This window comes from Sus scrofa, chromosome 13, assembly GCF_054392235.1.
Source record: "Sus scrofa isolate SSC_HxYL_T2T_F1_AM1 chromosome 13, Sscrofa_HxYL_maternal_Yorkshire_Landrace_v2.0, whole genome shotgun sequence".
NCBI classification, from domain to species: Eukaryota; Metazoa; Chordata; class Mammalia; order Artiodactyla; family Suidae; genus Sus; species Sus scrofa.
In genome coordinates this window covers 67227501-67243896 of record NC_139395.1, presented here as the reverse complement: position 1 = coordinate 67243896, position 16396 = coordinate 67227501, and the positions used below count along the sequence as shown (strand labels likewise).

Here is a 16396-nt window from a genome sequence, read left to right as displayed (position 1 = left end):
TACAATAAAAAGGACCCAGTGTGTTCTTAATGGGAAAAGGATTTGAAAAGACATTTCTTTAAAGAAGATACAGAAGTGATGGCAGGCAAAGATGCTTGACATCATTAACTTTTTTTTTTTTTGTCTTTTTTGGGCCACACCTGCGGCATATGGAGGTTCCCAGGCTAGGGGTCTAATCGGAGCTGTATCTGCTGGCCTGTGCCACAGCCACAGCAATAGGGGATCCGAGCCTCATCTGCGACCTACACCACAGCTCATGGCAATGCCGGATCCTTAACCCACTGAGCGAGGCCAGGGATCAAACCCGCAACCTCATGGTTCCTAGTCAGATTTGTTTCCATTGCGCCATGACGGGAGCTCCTCGGCATCATTAATCTTTAAGCAAACACATATCAAAAGTACAAGAAGGTACCTATTTACATCTGCTAGTATGGTTAAGATAAAGACACACAGGTGTTGGCAAGGGTATGGAAAAATTGGAAGCCTCAAACAGTGGTGGTGAGAATCTAAAGTAATGTAGCTGCTTTGGAAAATAGGCAGTTCCACAAAAACACTGACCATGGTTACCACATGACCCAATAATTCTACTCTTAGATATAGGCCAAAATATTTGAGAACACGTACTCAAACAGGTACATGTATATGCATATTTTGTATCACCTCTATTCACAGTAGCCAAAATGTGGCAACAGCCCAAATGTTAATCAGCAGATGAGCATATAAGATGTGTTATATACATATAGTGAAGAGTATTTAGCCATCAAAAGAGAAATGAAGCCCTGACACAAGCTACAGTGTGGATGAACCTCCAGAACATTATGATAAGTGAAAGAAACCAGGCACACAAGACCGCATTCCAGGTATATGAAATGTCCAGAATAGGCAGATCTCTAGAAATAGAGAGTTGATTAGTGGTTGCTAGGAGGTGGGGGCTGGAAAGAGATGGGAGTGAGTGCTAATGGGTCCAGGATTTCTTTTTGCTGTAATTTAAAAAAATGTTCTAAAATTACATCACAGTGATGTTTTTACAACTTCATGAATATTGCATTGTATACTTTATGTATTACTATGGTGTTGTACACTTTAAATGAGTGAGTAGTATGGGATCTGGACTCTACCTCAGTAAAACTTAGAAAAATGCGTTCCATCATTGTGAGTCATTAGAGAGTGACCAAACAGTCTTCTATCATTTAATGTATCATATAACATGCTAGTGAAATGCAATACAGTTTATAATTTGGGGTTGATTTTGGGGGTAGGGAGGAGGCAAGGAGAGAAGTTATAAATCCTTGTAGGCACAGATGTAGCCTTTTGTTACAGATGAAAAAAAATTAAGAAAATGAAGATAGGGCAAATTTGGAAACAGGAAAAAGCAAATAGGGACAAGACTTTACAAACACTCATGAGAACATAGATCAGGGCATAGGAAAAGCTAGAGTTGTGCCCTGGAGAAAAGAAATTTGGCACTGACGTTGGTAGGAAGCATCTTGTGATACACATAGGTGTCTGTGCTTTTTCTTTAAGATTCTTTTCCATTTATAGTTTATCACAGGATATTGAGTATAGTTCCTTGTGCTATAGAGTAAGACATTATTGTTTATCTATTTTATTTTGTATCCATTAATTCATAACTCCTAAGTTATCCCTCCCCACTCCACTTCTTATTTGGTTACCATTTGTTTGTTTTCTGTGTCTGCGAGTCTGTTTTGTAAATAAGTTCATTTGTATTTTTTTATTCAATATGCAAGTGATATATTTATCGTCCTCTGTCTGACTTCTCTTTGAGTGATAATCTCTAGTTCCATCCATGTTGCTGCAAATGGCATCATTTTTTATGGCTGAATAATATTCCATTGTATATATATACCACATCTTCTTTATCCACTCATCTGTCAGTGAAATTTAGGTTGCTTCCATGTCCTGACTATTATAAATAGCGATGCTGTGAACATTAGAGTGTAGGTACCTTTTCAAATTAAGAGTTTTCATCTTTTCCAGATATATGCCCAGAAGTGAGATTGCTGCATCATATGGCAACTCTATTTTTAGGTATTTTTTGTTTTGTTTTGTTTTGTTTTGAGGAACTTTCATACTGTTTTCCAAAGTGGCTGTACCAGTTTACATTCCCACCAGTGGTGTAGGATGGTCACCTTTTCTCTGAGGTGTCTGTGCCTTGCATCCCTATCAAAAATTAGTCTCTTCACTACCACAGGGAAAATTAGCTTACAGGACTAACAGCAGGATTGCTAAAGTCTACAGACTGCAATAAGAAGTGGCTCTTGGTTTCAGAAAGTGGATTTAGTGATCATAATTTCAAGTTTTAAGAAAGTAGTGAACTTGGGAAGGTAATTGTGAGTACCATTGACCATTCTATAAATGACCATTCTATAAAACCATGACCATTCTATAAAATCTTCTCAAAGGCTGAAGTCAGTGTTAACCTTTAGGACCCTGGCTGGTGCACTTTGATATAAGAAGAATAAATACCCCCCAAAAGTCATAAATAAATGTCATTAAGAATGACCGTTACACCACACTGAATAATATAGAGTGTATTTAGTATCATGTAATGTCAGGAATCCTTATTACCTGTTTTTTTGTGTAATTATACTTTTCATGGCAAGCTGGTTCCTTCTGATCTGAAACGCCATCACTTTTTTGTGTTACAAGATATAATTTTTACATACCAGGGATTATTAGAAGAAATTTAAATCAACTACTTGTGTCAGTTGCATACTATTATTATTTTATATATTTGGAGTAAAATTAAATAATAGAAACTGTCAAAATGCTATTTTGTCAGAGGGATTGGTATCATTCTGGTTTTTACTTTCAAGAATTTTTTTTTAAAGGCAAATGTTAATTGAGTATGTATGCACATAGTAACTAAAAAGAGTAATTTAATTGTTTATTGTTTGCTCATTCATGAATTCATCTAATGCTTATTGAGCCCATGTTCAATGTTAGGTGCTAAGTAGGTAAAAATGAATTGGATGCTGTGACTGCCACTAGGAATTTTCAGCCTAGGAGTTGATAGTAAAAAAGTAGCTTATTCGACACATGACCCTCAATTTTTGAAGCTTAATTTTGGGCGTAACATGTTTAAATCCCTTTAAAATCAAATACATCTTGATTCAACCCTGATCTTGGCAGCCTTTCAGAAGTTATACTTCTCACATCAGTGAACTACCCTTGAACAGTTTGTTTAAACCCACAGGCTCCATCTGACCACAAGATGTTGAGATGGTCATTTTTCCACCAAGTTTCATCCTGAAAATGAAATTCTAAATTAATTCAGGTTTTAAAATTCCAATACTCACTTTAAAAAAAAAAAAAAATTCCTGTCTTCTCTCTCTTGGTAGCAAGTCCTGAAAGGTAGTAAGCATATAAAGACTTGTTCAACCCTTTCCTGATGAAACAGAAAAGCTCCCATTCAGAGGTACATCTGGTAGGGTCTGAGGATGCTTCATCCAGAATGACTGCACTGCCAGAAGGGAGACCAGCCACTCAGGCAGCAGGTGTACAGCACTTGCTGTACCACCCTCAGGGCAAGTGGCAGTCCGAAAATGAAGTCCTGCCCCCACTTGATTATTCCATGCGTGTGTATGTCTCTATGGGGGTTTGCGTGCGTGCGTGTGTGTGTGTGTGTGTGTGTGTGTGTGTACATACATTTAACAATGGCACAGCCAAAAATATCCACCACACACAGAATTAAAATTTGAAAAGATATAAAAAGTGATAAGGTGAAAATGCAGTTCCCCTGCCCCCCTCCGCAACTCCCAGGCTCCTCCCCCAGAGTCAGCAAGTGTTCAGTATCTTATAGATCTTTCCAGAGATACTCTGCCTGGGCACCGCTGCCAGGCTTTTCTTTCTCCTTCCAAAACGAAGCACTTTATTTCAGGCAGTTGTATATTTTAAAGTTTCCAAATGGGAAAAGCAAGTGACCGTAGTATGTATCGTGTGTTTCCTTTTTTGTAAACTCTAGTCCATGAGAAGAAGAATGCAGTGCAGTGATGGTGTGTCTGCGGGATGTCGAGCAGCATGGGGATGTTAGGTGAGCAAGGGGAGTGGTCCAAGTTGAGGAGCCAGCACAGTATGAGGTGAACTTTTAAAAAGAAGAGTTTATAATCCTTTCATAATAAAAAATACAGTTTTAACGTAGAGGCACCTTTCCAGGTCTTCTAAGTGTGTAAAGATGCAGGGGTGCCATGAGTTGGCCTTTCTCTAGCCTTCAGGTGTGACTGGTTATCTTTATAAGGCTTTAGAAGCTTGTCATCTCTTCTTACTTTGAAATAAGGATACCAACTTGAACTCAGCATAAATTCCTAGAGGAGAGTAGTGTTTTGTTTTGTTTTGTCTTTCTGTCTTTTTTTTTTTTTAGGGCCACACCCACGGAATATGGAGATTCCCGGGCCAGGGGTCCAATTGGAGCTGTAGCCGCTGGCCCATGCCCGAGCAACAGCAATATCAGATCTCAGCCTCGGCACCACAGCTCACAGCAATGCCAGATCCTTAACCCACTGAGCAAGGCCAGGGATGGAACCCATGTCCTCAGGGGTGCTAGTTGGGTTCGCTGTCTGCTGAGCTATGATGGGAACTCCGAGAGTAGTTTTTATTCAGGCCAAGGAGGCCTTCACAAGTAAGGCAACCAAATTATGTAGGGAGTGAGGGTGCAAACACGTTAAATCGTGTACAATTTGTGTCTAGTCGTAAATTCCTCTAGTGAAAGCATATTGCTTTCTTTCATACTGTTCCTTTTAGAACCCTCTTGACTTAACCCACCCAGAACAGTCAAATAACCATTGGCAGTTTTTAACTGGTGATGCAATTTTTATACATCCTAACTGGTTGAGGTGCCTCATTTCCAATGTAAAGAATCACACAAAATACGTATAATGGCTGAGAATAGGCAATTAGCATTTCTCACAAGCAACTTAAAAGAGTATTCATGGTCAGTTTTAAAACTTAGGACTCTAAAAGAGTGATTTCATTTCTCTGAATGTATCTTCTGGTAAAAATCAGTTATATACTGGGATGTTTGGGCTGATGAGTTTTATTTCTAACATTATTCATGAATATTAGGAACATGAAGGGAATCTCAGTGTCCAAAATAGAGGAATGGGAGTTCCCATCGTCGCTCAGCAGTTAACAAACCTGACTAGCATCCATGAGGATGTGGGTTTGATTTCTGGCCTTGATCAGTAGGTCAAGGATCCGGTGTTGCCATGAGTTTCGGTATAGGTCACGGACTCGGCTCAGATCCTGAGTTGCTGTGGCTGTGGTGTAGGCTGGCTGCTTCAGCTCCAATTCAAGCCCTAGCCAGGGAACCTCCATGTGCCATGGGTGTGACCCTAAAAAGACCCCGAAAAAAGAGGAATGGCTAGAAGGATCAGTTTTGGCAGCTAAGATGGTTTGTGATGAACTGTGACACATCAGTAAATAAGGCTTTTGAGAATTAGTTGATAACATCAGAAATTATTTACAAAATGGTCTTCAATTTAAAAGAATGATAGAAATGTTTAATTTGTCAAAAATGTGTGGGTCTATGTACCTGAGGGTAATTTTTTCTTTTCAAAGATTTTACAGTGTTTTTACAGCAAATATATACTAACTCATTTAGAATTATGAAAATACTTTAAAACTTAATAAAATTGGTAAGGAAAGAGTAATTATGATTTTTTTTTTTCTTTTTCCTTATATGATACTTGGTAGGAATGATTTTCTTCTTAAATGATTTCCTTCCACCTCACATATTCTGAGAATCCTGGTACTTAGGAGTCTTAGATTTGAAATGTTGCCAGTAGTCTTTTAAAATTCTGTTTTTGTATCATACCTCTTTTATTCTTTTAAAAAATCTGAAGATAAAAATTGATAGGTAGTCAGTCTTGCTAGTGGAATTTAATCCTCCTAACTGCTCAGAGAATATCATTTTATCTTTGGGGTTTATAAGTCTCTCCATAGCTACCTTAGTTCATATCTGTCTTTTGTTTTGTTTGTTTGTTTGTTTGTTTGTTTGTTTGTTTTAAGGGCCACACCTGCAGCATGTGCAAGTTCCCAGGCTAGGAATTGAATCAGAGCTATAGGTGCAGGCCTACACCACAGCCACAGCAACACCAGATCCAAGCTGCATCTGCAACCTATACCACAGCTCACAGCAATGCTGGATCCTTAACACACTGAGCGAGCCCAGAGATTGAACCTGTGTCCTCATGGATACTAATTGGGTTCATTATTGCTGAGCCATGATGGGAACTTCCCACTTCTGTCATTCTTTTCTCTCATGGGAGCACCTTTCAGTGCTTTCCTGAGTTGTTTCCTGCATTTTTGAGTTGTTTCCCAGATTTATTTTCTGTTTTAAGGCTAAGTAGTGTGTCATTTTCAAATTATATTAGATTTCTAACCACATTATTCAAAAGCATAGGGAGATCTCTGGATCTTTGATAAGATGTTGTTGGGTGTATACGTGTATTTGGTATTAATGACTCAGTTTAAATGTTCATAATATGCTCACTGCGGATTAATTATAAGTCAGGGACAAGTGGCATTTGTGTATATCTGCTCTGTGTATATGAATTGATAAAATATATGAATATGCATCCAGGTGATAATACAAAATACAAGACTCTGCGTATATGTGTGTGTGTGTAACCATAATTCAGTGCGCTTTAAGTTGAAAGTCAGGCAGAAGCAGTGGAGTAAGTTGCAAAATAGCCCTTTTGCTGAAGAGAATGCGCTTCAGTACAAACCAGAATTCTTAGTGCTAGTTTTACATTTCAATTTGATGGAATCTAAAGTTATGGAAAGAACTGTAGAAAGAAGTCTGGATGCAGAAACCTAATAGAGAAAATATTTGAGAATATGGTTCATCAGCAAGGGCAACAGATAACTTCCCTCAGCACCACGTCGCATGGATCAAAGCATCCTGTGACCTGGATCCATGTGGCCGAATCATTACCTATTGATTGGAACCCCACTGGAGGATTAACCCCTTCATGTTCATGCCAAGTTTTCTTTAACTTTTGGGGTCAGTAATTTAGGCATAGAATATTTCTGCCACTTTTTTTTTTTTTTGAGTTAATCATCTACTTGGATGCATTTGTCTTTGTAAATTATTTTATTCTGAATTATTTGATTGTACTATCCTCTGCATTAACTTGAGAAAAGAATGTCCAATTATACGAAAGCTGTTGGTGGCCGGAGGAAAGAGGAAAAAAAAACCATAATGTTTTGGGTAGAAAAGAGCAGGAAATTTCAAAATCAAGTGCAGATTTTCTAATTTTCTTTATGTGAATCAAGTGATAACTTTCAGCCTTTAAAGACCCCTTTGCCATCTGAGTAGGGAGTTTTGCCTCTAACAATAGCCTCTCAAGCACTTTTTCATGCACGGCAGTATATTTCTCATATTGGACTGCTTATGTTTCAAAGCTTAACTCTTACTTGGAATAAAGCACAATGCAAAGTTAATCAGTTAATTCCATGGGACGAGGAAAGCACAGATTGACTTATGTCCACCTTTGGCCACGTGGGCTGGCTCCTCTTGCTTTTACATCTGCTGCGATGGTCCTGGGCATCCAGTTCATTCTCTTGTCCTCTGTGTGTTTTCTTTCAGTTTGTCCCACGAGGAGCATCCTCACAGCCATCCTCTCTATGGACACGGCGTATGCAAGTGGCCAGGCTGTGAAGCCGTATGCGAAGATTTCCAATCGTTTCTCAAGTAAGAATGATTCGATGTTGCTTTCTTGTTTTACATAGCCATCAGCTCCCACTGTTCATGCTTTTCCTCATGAAATGCCTTTTCGATGGAGGGTTTCACACCACTATTTTAAGAGTAGATTCTAAATCACCATGTCCAGCACCGCCGTAGGAATACTTACAGGATCTGTTGAGAGTTGCCTCATAAAATGGAAAAGATTTATATCTAAGGGCAGTTTTGATCCTCTTAGTAAGAGCGGGTATGTACTTATTTTTTTCAGAGTGACAGTGATTCACAAAAAATTCTCCCACTATTAAACTTGCAGTGATGTCGTTTTCATTGTTATTCGCATCCCTACATAGTAAATCAATGAGGAGTTCCCCAGTGGCTCAGCAGATTAAGCACCTGGTGTGGTCACTGCTTTGGCATGGGTTCCATCCCTTGCTTGGGAACCTCTGCATGCTTCAGGTGCAGCCAAAATCAATCAATGACGTACTCCCTAGCTCTAGTTTTATAAAATTGGTGCCAACTACTGGCCGGTTATAGCTCAGTGATTAGGCCTCTTCTTTGTTTCTTCACAAATGACTTTACACAATGTTAAGAAATGGATGCTGGGGAATGCTACAAATTTGATTCCTATCTATCTATATTGGTGTTGATTTTTGTTCTGATTTTTATCCTAAGTGTGACTAAAACGGATTATCCCATTTGACTCTCTACCACTGATAAAGTATCACTCTAAGTAAATGATATGTTAATCCTCTGATAGCTGAAGTGAAAGGCTTCTGTCCTACATCTTAATATTTCCCCTACCTATGGTTGTCCTTTAAAAAGACTGAGACTCAACCACCTTGCATTATTGACATCACATAAATATATTCATAGTAGCATTGAATCATTGATGTATGGACTGAATATAATACTACATTATATTTAATATATTTATATATCATGCAACAAGCAAACATATACACATATAAAACTCCTGTATATGTAGATGCATGATGGTTTGCAAATTGAGTGTTGGGGGCCATGGGGAGGGATGTGTTTCCCTCTCTTCTGTTTCATTCAGGCCCCAGGAAATAGAGGCAGGCTGTTTTACATGCAGATCTCTGGTTTTGTGCAGCATTTATATTAGAACAATCTCTGTGTCCTTATGGACCTAGATACAAATATTTTAGTAAAGCCACCCTTAGAGATATATCTGGTGTTACCTGCAAATGCTTGCAGTGGGTATCATTTTTTGATTAATGAGTGGAAGCCTGCGAATCTATTTCAGAGTTTTCCTCGCTTTAATAATTTACTTTAAGAGCATTATGTGGTCATTAAAAACTTAGGTACTTAAAATTTTTAAAAAAAGAGATTTAAAATTGTTTCTAAATATTAATACTTGAGAGCAGTGATACTTTAAGCAACAGCCCTTTAAAATCATTGTAATTCAAGTTAATGCTGCTGGGCTTTGTTCTCTTATAAATCACTTTTTATAGAATCTTTGTTTTGTTATGTCCTGATCATTTGCCTAATTGTATTTAGATAATGAGAAGAAAAGATCTTGGCAGAAACCACTTTTAAATTCTGATTTCACCCTCTGCACCACTGCTAGCTTTGATTAATATCTTGGTGCTAATTTCCCTCATCCATAGAATGGCTGATAGGCATCTATAAATATAATCTATTTTATAAACTCTATAGAACTCTAAAATTGCTGTCAACCTTTTTGGTGACAAGTACCAGTTTTAGAGTCACTGGAGAAAAGGGCAGTTTTCCAGTTGGACCCACTTAAAAAGTTTTGGTCATAGCCAATCTATTTCTACCCAAGTCCTTAAATCATAGGTCCGTTTATTACGTGAGCCGACAGTTAGGTATATGTATGTGGGGGTGGGGAGGGCAGATATACCTCCATAAGGAGACTTCACACTTTCAAACCACATCTGGTTTGAAAGAAAAGCATCTAAAAATCATTAGAATTGGAGCCTAGACTTGATTCCTTTGTAAAGAAGCCCTTTTCTCTTGTAAAGGTATTAGGAATCTGGCTCTTGTATAGGAAACCACCTATTTAGTTTCCACTTTTATTCCTGTCGTTCTATTATTTATTGTGGTTTTTTGCACATGGCATGACATGTTTGCTCAGTGGAATTGGAATGCTCTGTATCATCCTAAAGCTGTTGCTTATGTATTTCCTAGTGCTTATTTATTGACGTATTTTTGTCTGAAGACTTTGATTTGCCATAGAAATGGAACTTAAATTGGCTTAAGCCAAAAAAAAAAAAAAAAAAAAGTGGGGCATGGGGACTAATAATTGCTTACTGTAATTGGCAAGTCTAGTGGTATAGCTGGCTGCAAGCATGACTGGACCCTGATGCCTGAACAAGTTTATAGAAGTATTGGTTCATTGTCCCTTTGCTCTGTCTTCCTCTGTGTTGCCTTCATTCTTGGGCTCTTTTCAAGTGGAACTGAAGAAGACAGAATTCTGTCCCACAAGTTTGTCAATCCCAGATCCATCTCTCTTTCCAGTAGTCCCAGGAAAATGTCCTCAGCAGCCTGTCGACCCACTTGAGTCCTGTGTTGTAGCTTTGAACCAATCACATTGAGGTAGCCAGGCTTGAGTCACATGCCCATCTTCAGAGAGGAAGAGAAAGTTCACCTCTTGGGAGCCACATGGGGGCTGCAGATGAGCCAGTTGATTCCCAAGAGTAAAAAATGAATGTTATAAACCAGAATAGGGGGAGTAAATGATGAATAAGAAAAAGCCGTTGGAGTTCAGAGTTCTTTCGGTGCTTTTCTGAGTTTACACGTTGACTGGCCGAACGTGACAAATTCAAGATTTTGATTTTTCTCTGCAACATGATTTTCGCTCTTGGAAATTCAGAGTTGTCTTCAGGTTTCAAGATCTTGCCTTAAGTAGTGGAAAGTTAAGTTAGTCTTCTTGTGAATTCACATTTCCCACATCTCTGCTCAATCTGAAGGGTAATCATGTTGGCTTAAGTGAAACCAACTTTGCTTTCCATTGAACTGGACTGAAAGAGGTACCATAACTTCTTGTGGTTCAAACAAAAACCACGTGGCCTCTTTGAATAATCTCCCAGTAGAGTCATTGTTACCAGGAAGTCATGTTTCAAGCATTTCTTCTCAAACTACTGTATTCGTAGACTTTGAAAGCACCCCTTTCCTGAGCCCACTCTTCGTTTCCATTATCCTTCTTTAGAGGTTTTCTCCTTCAATTTTAGCACATTGGCATTAGTAGTGCTTAGATTCTCAAGGCAGTCTTACTCAATAAAATACAGTTTGTTTGTTTGTCTTTTTAGGGCCACACCCGAGACACATGGAGGTTCCCAGGCTAGGGGTTGAATCAGAGCTGCAGCAGCCGTCCTGTGCCACAGCCACAGCAATGCCAGATCTGAGCTGCATCTGTGACCTACACCATAGCTCGAGGCAACACAGGATTCTTAGCCCACTGAGTGGGGCCAGGGATCATACCCATGTCCTCGTGTATACTAGTCGGGTTTGTTCCCGCTGAGCCACAACAGGAACATGCAACAAAATGTAATACTGCTCTGACTTTGATTTAGGTGTTGCTTCATTTTTTTTTCACCTGTCTTCTAAATCCCCCTAATTTTACACTCCCCTGGTAAGAGTTTTTAACTAAATAGCCTTGAACTGTGCCACAGACACAATTCCAAGTGTTTTACATATATAACTCATTTAATACAACCACCTTATAGTGATAACATTGTAGTATTACTCTTGACCTACAGATAAGGAAACTAAGGCACAGTAAGTTTAAGTAGTTTTCCCAAGGTCACATAGCTAATAAGAGGTGTAGAGTCAAACGTATAAACTTATTTTCAAAACAGACTCACAGAGAAAACAAATTTATGGTTACCAAAGGGGGGGGAAAGGTGGGAGAGGGATAAATTAGGAGTTTGGAATTAGCAGGTGTAAACTACTGTATATAAAATAGATAAACTAAGAAAAGTCCTACTGTATAGCCCAGGGAACTATGTTCAATATCCTGTGCTAAACCATAATGGAAAAAAATGTATATAGACACACACATATGTATATATATTCACACACACTAAGTGTATGTATAACATTATGTATAAGACATTATACATGTATATATATAAAACACAACATTGTTAATCACCTATGCTTCAGTTTTAAAAAGAGTTCCCCAGTGACTCAGTGAGTTAAGGATCTGGTATTGTCACTTCTGTGGCTCAGGTTGCTGCTGTGTGTGAGTTCAGTCCCTGGCCCAGGAACTTATATATGCCATTGGCATGGCCGAAAGGCCAAAAAAAAAAAGGTGGAGTCAGGATCTAGACCCAGGCAGTCTGGCTTCATGGTATTTGCTCCTGTCATATAATACCACCTAGTTAGAAGCAGTTCCTTTTATTAACTGTATACTTTCTGCTTAAGGCATGATGTACCAAAAAACCCTTGAAAGGCAGAATGGGTAGTGAAGCCACTTTCTATGAGTGCATTCATTAAGCTGGTTATGTATCATTTCTGAGCCTCAGCATCAGCACATGCAGTTCGGGTTGTGAGAATTAAAAAGTCCACCATGGCAAGTGCCAGGCACTCCTGAAAAACATCCATACTTCTTTTCTTATCTACTTAATGTGTATTTTTATTTTTATTTATTTTTATTTTTTTATTTTTTTTACCTTTTCTAGGGCCGCTTCCCCCGGCATATGGAGGTTCCCAGGCTAGGGGTCTAATTGGAGCTGTAGTCACTGGCCTACGCCAGAGCCACAGCAACTCGGGATCCGAGCCGCGTCTGCAACCTACACCACAGCTCACGGCAACGCCGGATTGTTAACCCACTGAGTAAGGCCAGGGATCGAACCCGCAACCTCATGGTTCTTAGTCAATTTGCTAACCACTGTGCCATGAAGGGAACTCCCTTAACATGTATTTTTTAAAGACAAATAATTTCAACTCTTCAAACATTTCTGACTTTGTACCTAGGGAAGAGGTTGTGACTATGCAGAGCTTTGATGTGTCAGAAGAGGCTGTTCTTTAATAAAAATTTTAAGTACAGATTTCTGGTAAAAAGTCCCACATGGTTGAATGTGACCTTAGGGTAGGGGTGGCACACTTTTTCTGTAAAGGATCAGATAGTAAACATGATGGCCTTTTAGAGGCCATCCGCTCTCTAAGACAACCATTTTTAGCTCTGCCACTGTAGCACAGAAAGCAGCCATAAAACCCTCTATAAGGACTGGGCGTGGCTATGCCCCTTTGACCACTTTGCTGACCTTTGACCTGGGCTAAAATTTTTGCTCTCATTATGATTTTAGCTGAGCCACATTTTCGCCTTCCCTGGGCGTTGCTCTCCTGGGTTATTTTAGTTGAGATTCACAAAGCCCTCATCGTTTTTATTCATATTTCGGGAAAATACCCATGCCTGTCTGGTACAGCTGCTTTATTCACCAGGTTTTTTTCTGTTTTGGGTTTTGGGTTTTTGGGGTTTTTTTGTTTTTTTTTTTACTTTGCATAGGGTTTGGGTTCTTCTACCTGGTTTTTAGGGTTCAGTATGAAAGGGGTAAAGTAACTGACTTGACTTGGTAACTGTTTTCCAATCTTCTGTTGCTCAGGCCAGAAGGATGTTGCTTTTAGAGAGGCCAGGATCAGCTGTTCAGGATAAAAATCCCATCTGACAATAAAATGCCAGTGTTAACAGAGAGAGAGGTTAAGAGAAGGGAAAGGGAGAGAGGGGGCTCATAGGTCTAAAAGTGTAGCCTGTATTATTTTTTTCCCTCCCGAGGAAGAAATATCATAACTGTTAGTAAATCAGAACCAGAGATTTGACACTCTTCTGTGATCTTTCTGCAGTGTTTGTTCCCAAGGTGAGGTGTATACCACAGGGCCGTTGATTTCAAAGATAAATCCTGTACAAATAACCATCCTGTTGTCTCTCCCTCCCAGCCAACAGAGGGACGCTTTATCAGAATCAGCAGATACCCAGGCTATTGTGTGCATTTATTTCCCTGTTTCTTCTGAAAACAAGTTGCAGTTTTAGTGTTGATTTTTTTTTTTTAATCTATCCACCGTGAGTTATCATGTGACTGTGGTGTTTGTTGGAGGAAACTGATACCAGCAGGTCCTCAAGCTCATGCTAATGAAATCCACCCGCTGGCCCTGCATTGCTTGGAATCCTCTGATAACAGAAAAACAAAAACAAACCCTGTACCATCCAAATAGGTGAAGCTCAGAGAGTTCTCCCAGCCTCTCCTTGCTTGGATCAGGTTTTTTTTCGTTTTAAACCAGGTGGAAGAAAGACATAGTCTTCACTAGTAAAAACAGGAGCTATAATTCTTCCCCTTTTTCTTTTTCTTTCTCTCTTTTTTTTTTTTTTTTTTTTTTTTTCCTTTTTTGGCTGCCCTGTGGCATATGGAGTCGCTAGGCCAGGGATCAGTTCCAAGCCACAGTTGTGACCTAAGCTGCAGCTGTGGCAACGGTGGATCCCTGACCCACTGTGCGGGGCTGGGGAGTGAACCTGTGTCCCAGCGCTCCCAAAACACCCTCCATGCTGTTGCACCACAGCCGGAACGCGCCGTTTTCTTTTTGAAAAAGAGCCCATGCCATTCTTGGGCAAGGTGGGGAGTGGATTTGAAGGTTAAATCACAACCACCTTTTCCTGTTTCTAGCTTAGAATGTAAAATCAGACACAGACCCATAGTTTCACAAATACTGGGTACTCTTGTGCGTTGGGGTAAAATATTTCCATTTCCCCTAGTTTTTCTTTTCAACAGTCACTTGTATAACATCTTTTTTTTTTTTTTTTTAATAACATTTGTATCCTTGCTGAGTATCCATTTAATAGGACTTTAGGCTTTTCTTGTTTTTGTTTTTATGTTTTGGTTGTTCCTCATGGAGAAAAACACCACACAAAACAATCAAAACCCAAATTCCTTTGCATGTTAGTCAGATGTACCTTACTTGTGAAAGCCAAAATAAATTTTGTATGTGCTCTCATAGGAGACAGGGAGAGAAATGTTGCTCGAGAAGGCCCAGAGGTGGAACTCTGACCCTTTAAAAAAGGTCGAGGTGCTGAGGACCTCGAGAGGAGAGGACATTACACTGCTAACTCACTTTCTAAAAAAATGTTTCTTCTGCAGATTTCACTTCTGAAAACTCTGAAGAGTTTTATGTGAAAGAAACTACTAAGTGCGCTGCCCTGTAATGTTTTCACAAGTGTTTTTATCATGGTAACATCTTGTTTACTTTAGTTCCCGGCCTAAAACTACTTGGAACATGTTAAGAAAACATTTCAAGAAAGCCTCGACAAAGAGGCTTTTGTTTCGCAGCCACCGTGAGGCTGCAAGGATCACAAAGGTGTTAACTTCCAGCCCCTTAAGCACTTCCACATGAAATTCCAGCAACTATGTTTGTGGTTTTGGAAAAACAAAGTGTATGTTAAAGAAACCAGGTATATGCTAATACATGTCGAAGGAGGCCGGATATCATAAATTGTTTCAAACCCATTTGTGGCTCTGGGCTTGCAAGGCTGAATGTTCTGCAGTGAAATTACCTCTCCTTAGTGTGGGACACTGGAGCACGTGGAGAGGGAGTAGCCTTCTGGAAGGTGGGTGTATGCAAATAGAATTCCAGCCTCACCATTTAAGTCTCCAGAACTGGAGGAGGAAGTTTTACCTGCTCAGATCCCAGGTGACCAGGCTTTGAGTTTTGCACAATGAGCTTAATATTTTTTATGGATCTGACTTTCCCACTTTTGATGCACTTTTGAGTTGTTTCAGTGATAAAGACTGGGTGCTACCAAAAAAACCATGTTTTGCCCTTTAAAACGTCTCTCCTTTCACCTTCCTGAGATTATATAGGAGTTCAAGACCTTTCCAAGCCCTCAGAGGTCAGAGTGGCCTAAATACCACAGTGCCCTCTAGTGATCTCTAGAATGTTCAATAGAAGTTTAGACAAGTTTGCCAAAAACAACAGGCCTGATGCAACCCCGTTGCTCAAAAAGAAGCAAAGGACATTGGAATACATTTGGGGGTGGGGGGCAACAGATTTTAGTCAGAAATGCAAATGAAATACAGTTTTTACCTGTAAGCTATGAAAGCATTAGAAAAAATTTTGACTGTCTATTCATTGCCCACACAGCACATTAGATCACTGTAGTCACTGCTGTGTATTCTTATATTTTAAGCGCCATTAGTTAGCCTAGGTATTTCACGTGATCACTTCCGGCATGTAATTAGAAGGCATCACTTAAAAGACAGAGATTGTCTTTGCTCCATACTTTTATTGACAGTGTCTACCATATTATGGCCATGTCTAAATGGTAAAATTTATTATTAGCAGTAGTGTCACAAAAGTCTGAGACAGCGATTTTCCTTTCAATAAAAGTAGTTAAAAACCTTTTAGAAAATCCATAATTTTGATTGCTGGTACTTCATAAATGTATAACTGGTACTTTTTAGCTGTCTCTTTAGGGAAAAATGAGTTTTATCACCTGCAGTACCTGGGTTAATGAAATTGTGTGTTGGAATTTAGCCAGGATGAAAGATGAGATCATTCCAAGACACTAATATTGGCAACAGGTCTCATAAAAAGCTCTGACTCTTGAGCGAAGTATCATTAGATTTTTTTTTATTGTTATTATTTTATTTAAATTGAGGGATTAAGTTAGTTGTCGTTTTCAAAGTTTCTGTGCTAGTGAGATTGTCCTTTGGCATC

General features: G+C 39.2%; 1 protein-coding gene across 36 annotated transcripts in view; it reads left to right on the top strand.

The window, feature by feature from the left end:
- Window positions 1-16396, top strand: part of FOXP1 (forkhead box P1) — a 624214-nt gene that overhangs the window by 558798 nt on the left and 49020 nt on the right. For all 36 annotated transcript variants that reach the window (XM_084989002.1, XM_084988996.1, XM_084989016.1 and 33 more), the window contains one exon: window positions 7610-7714. In XM_084989002.1, coding sequence (XP_084845128.1) covers window positions 7610-7714 — 105 coding nt within the window. The remainder of the gene's footprint in view (window positions 1-7609; window positions 7715-16396) is intronic.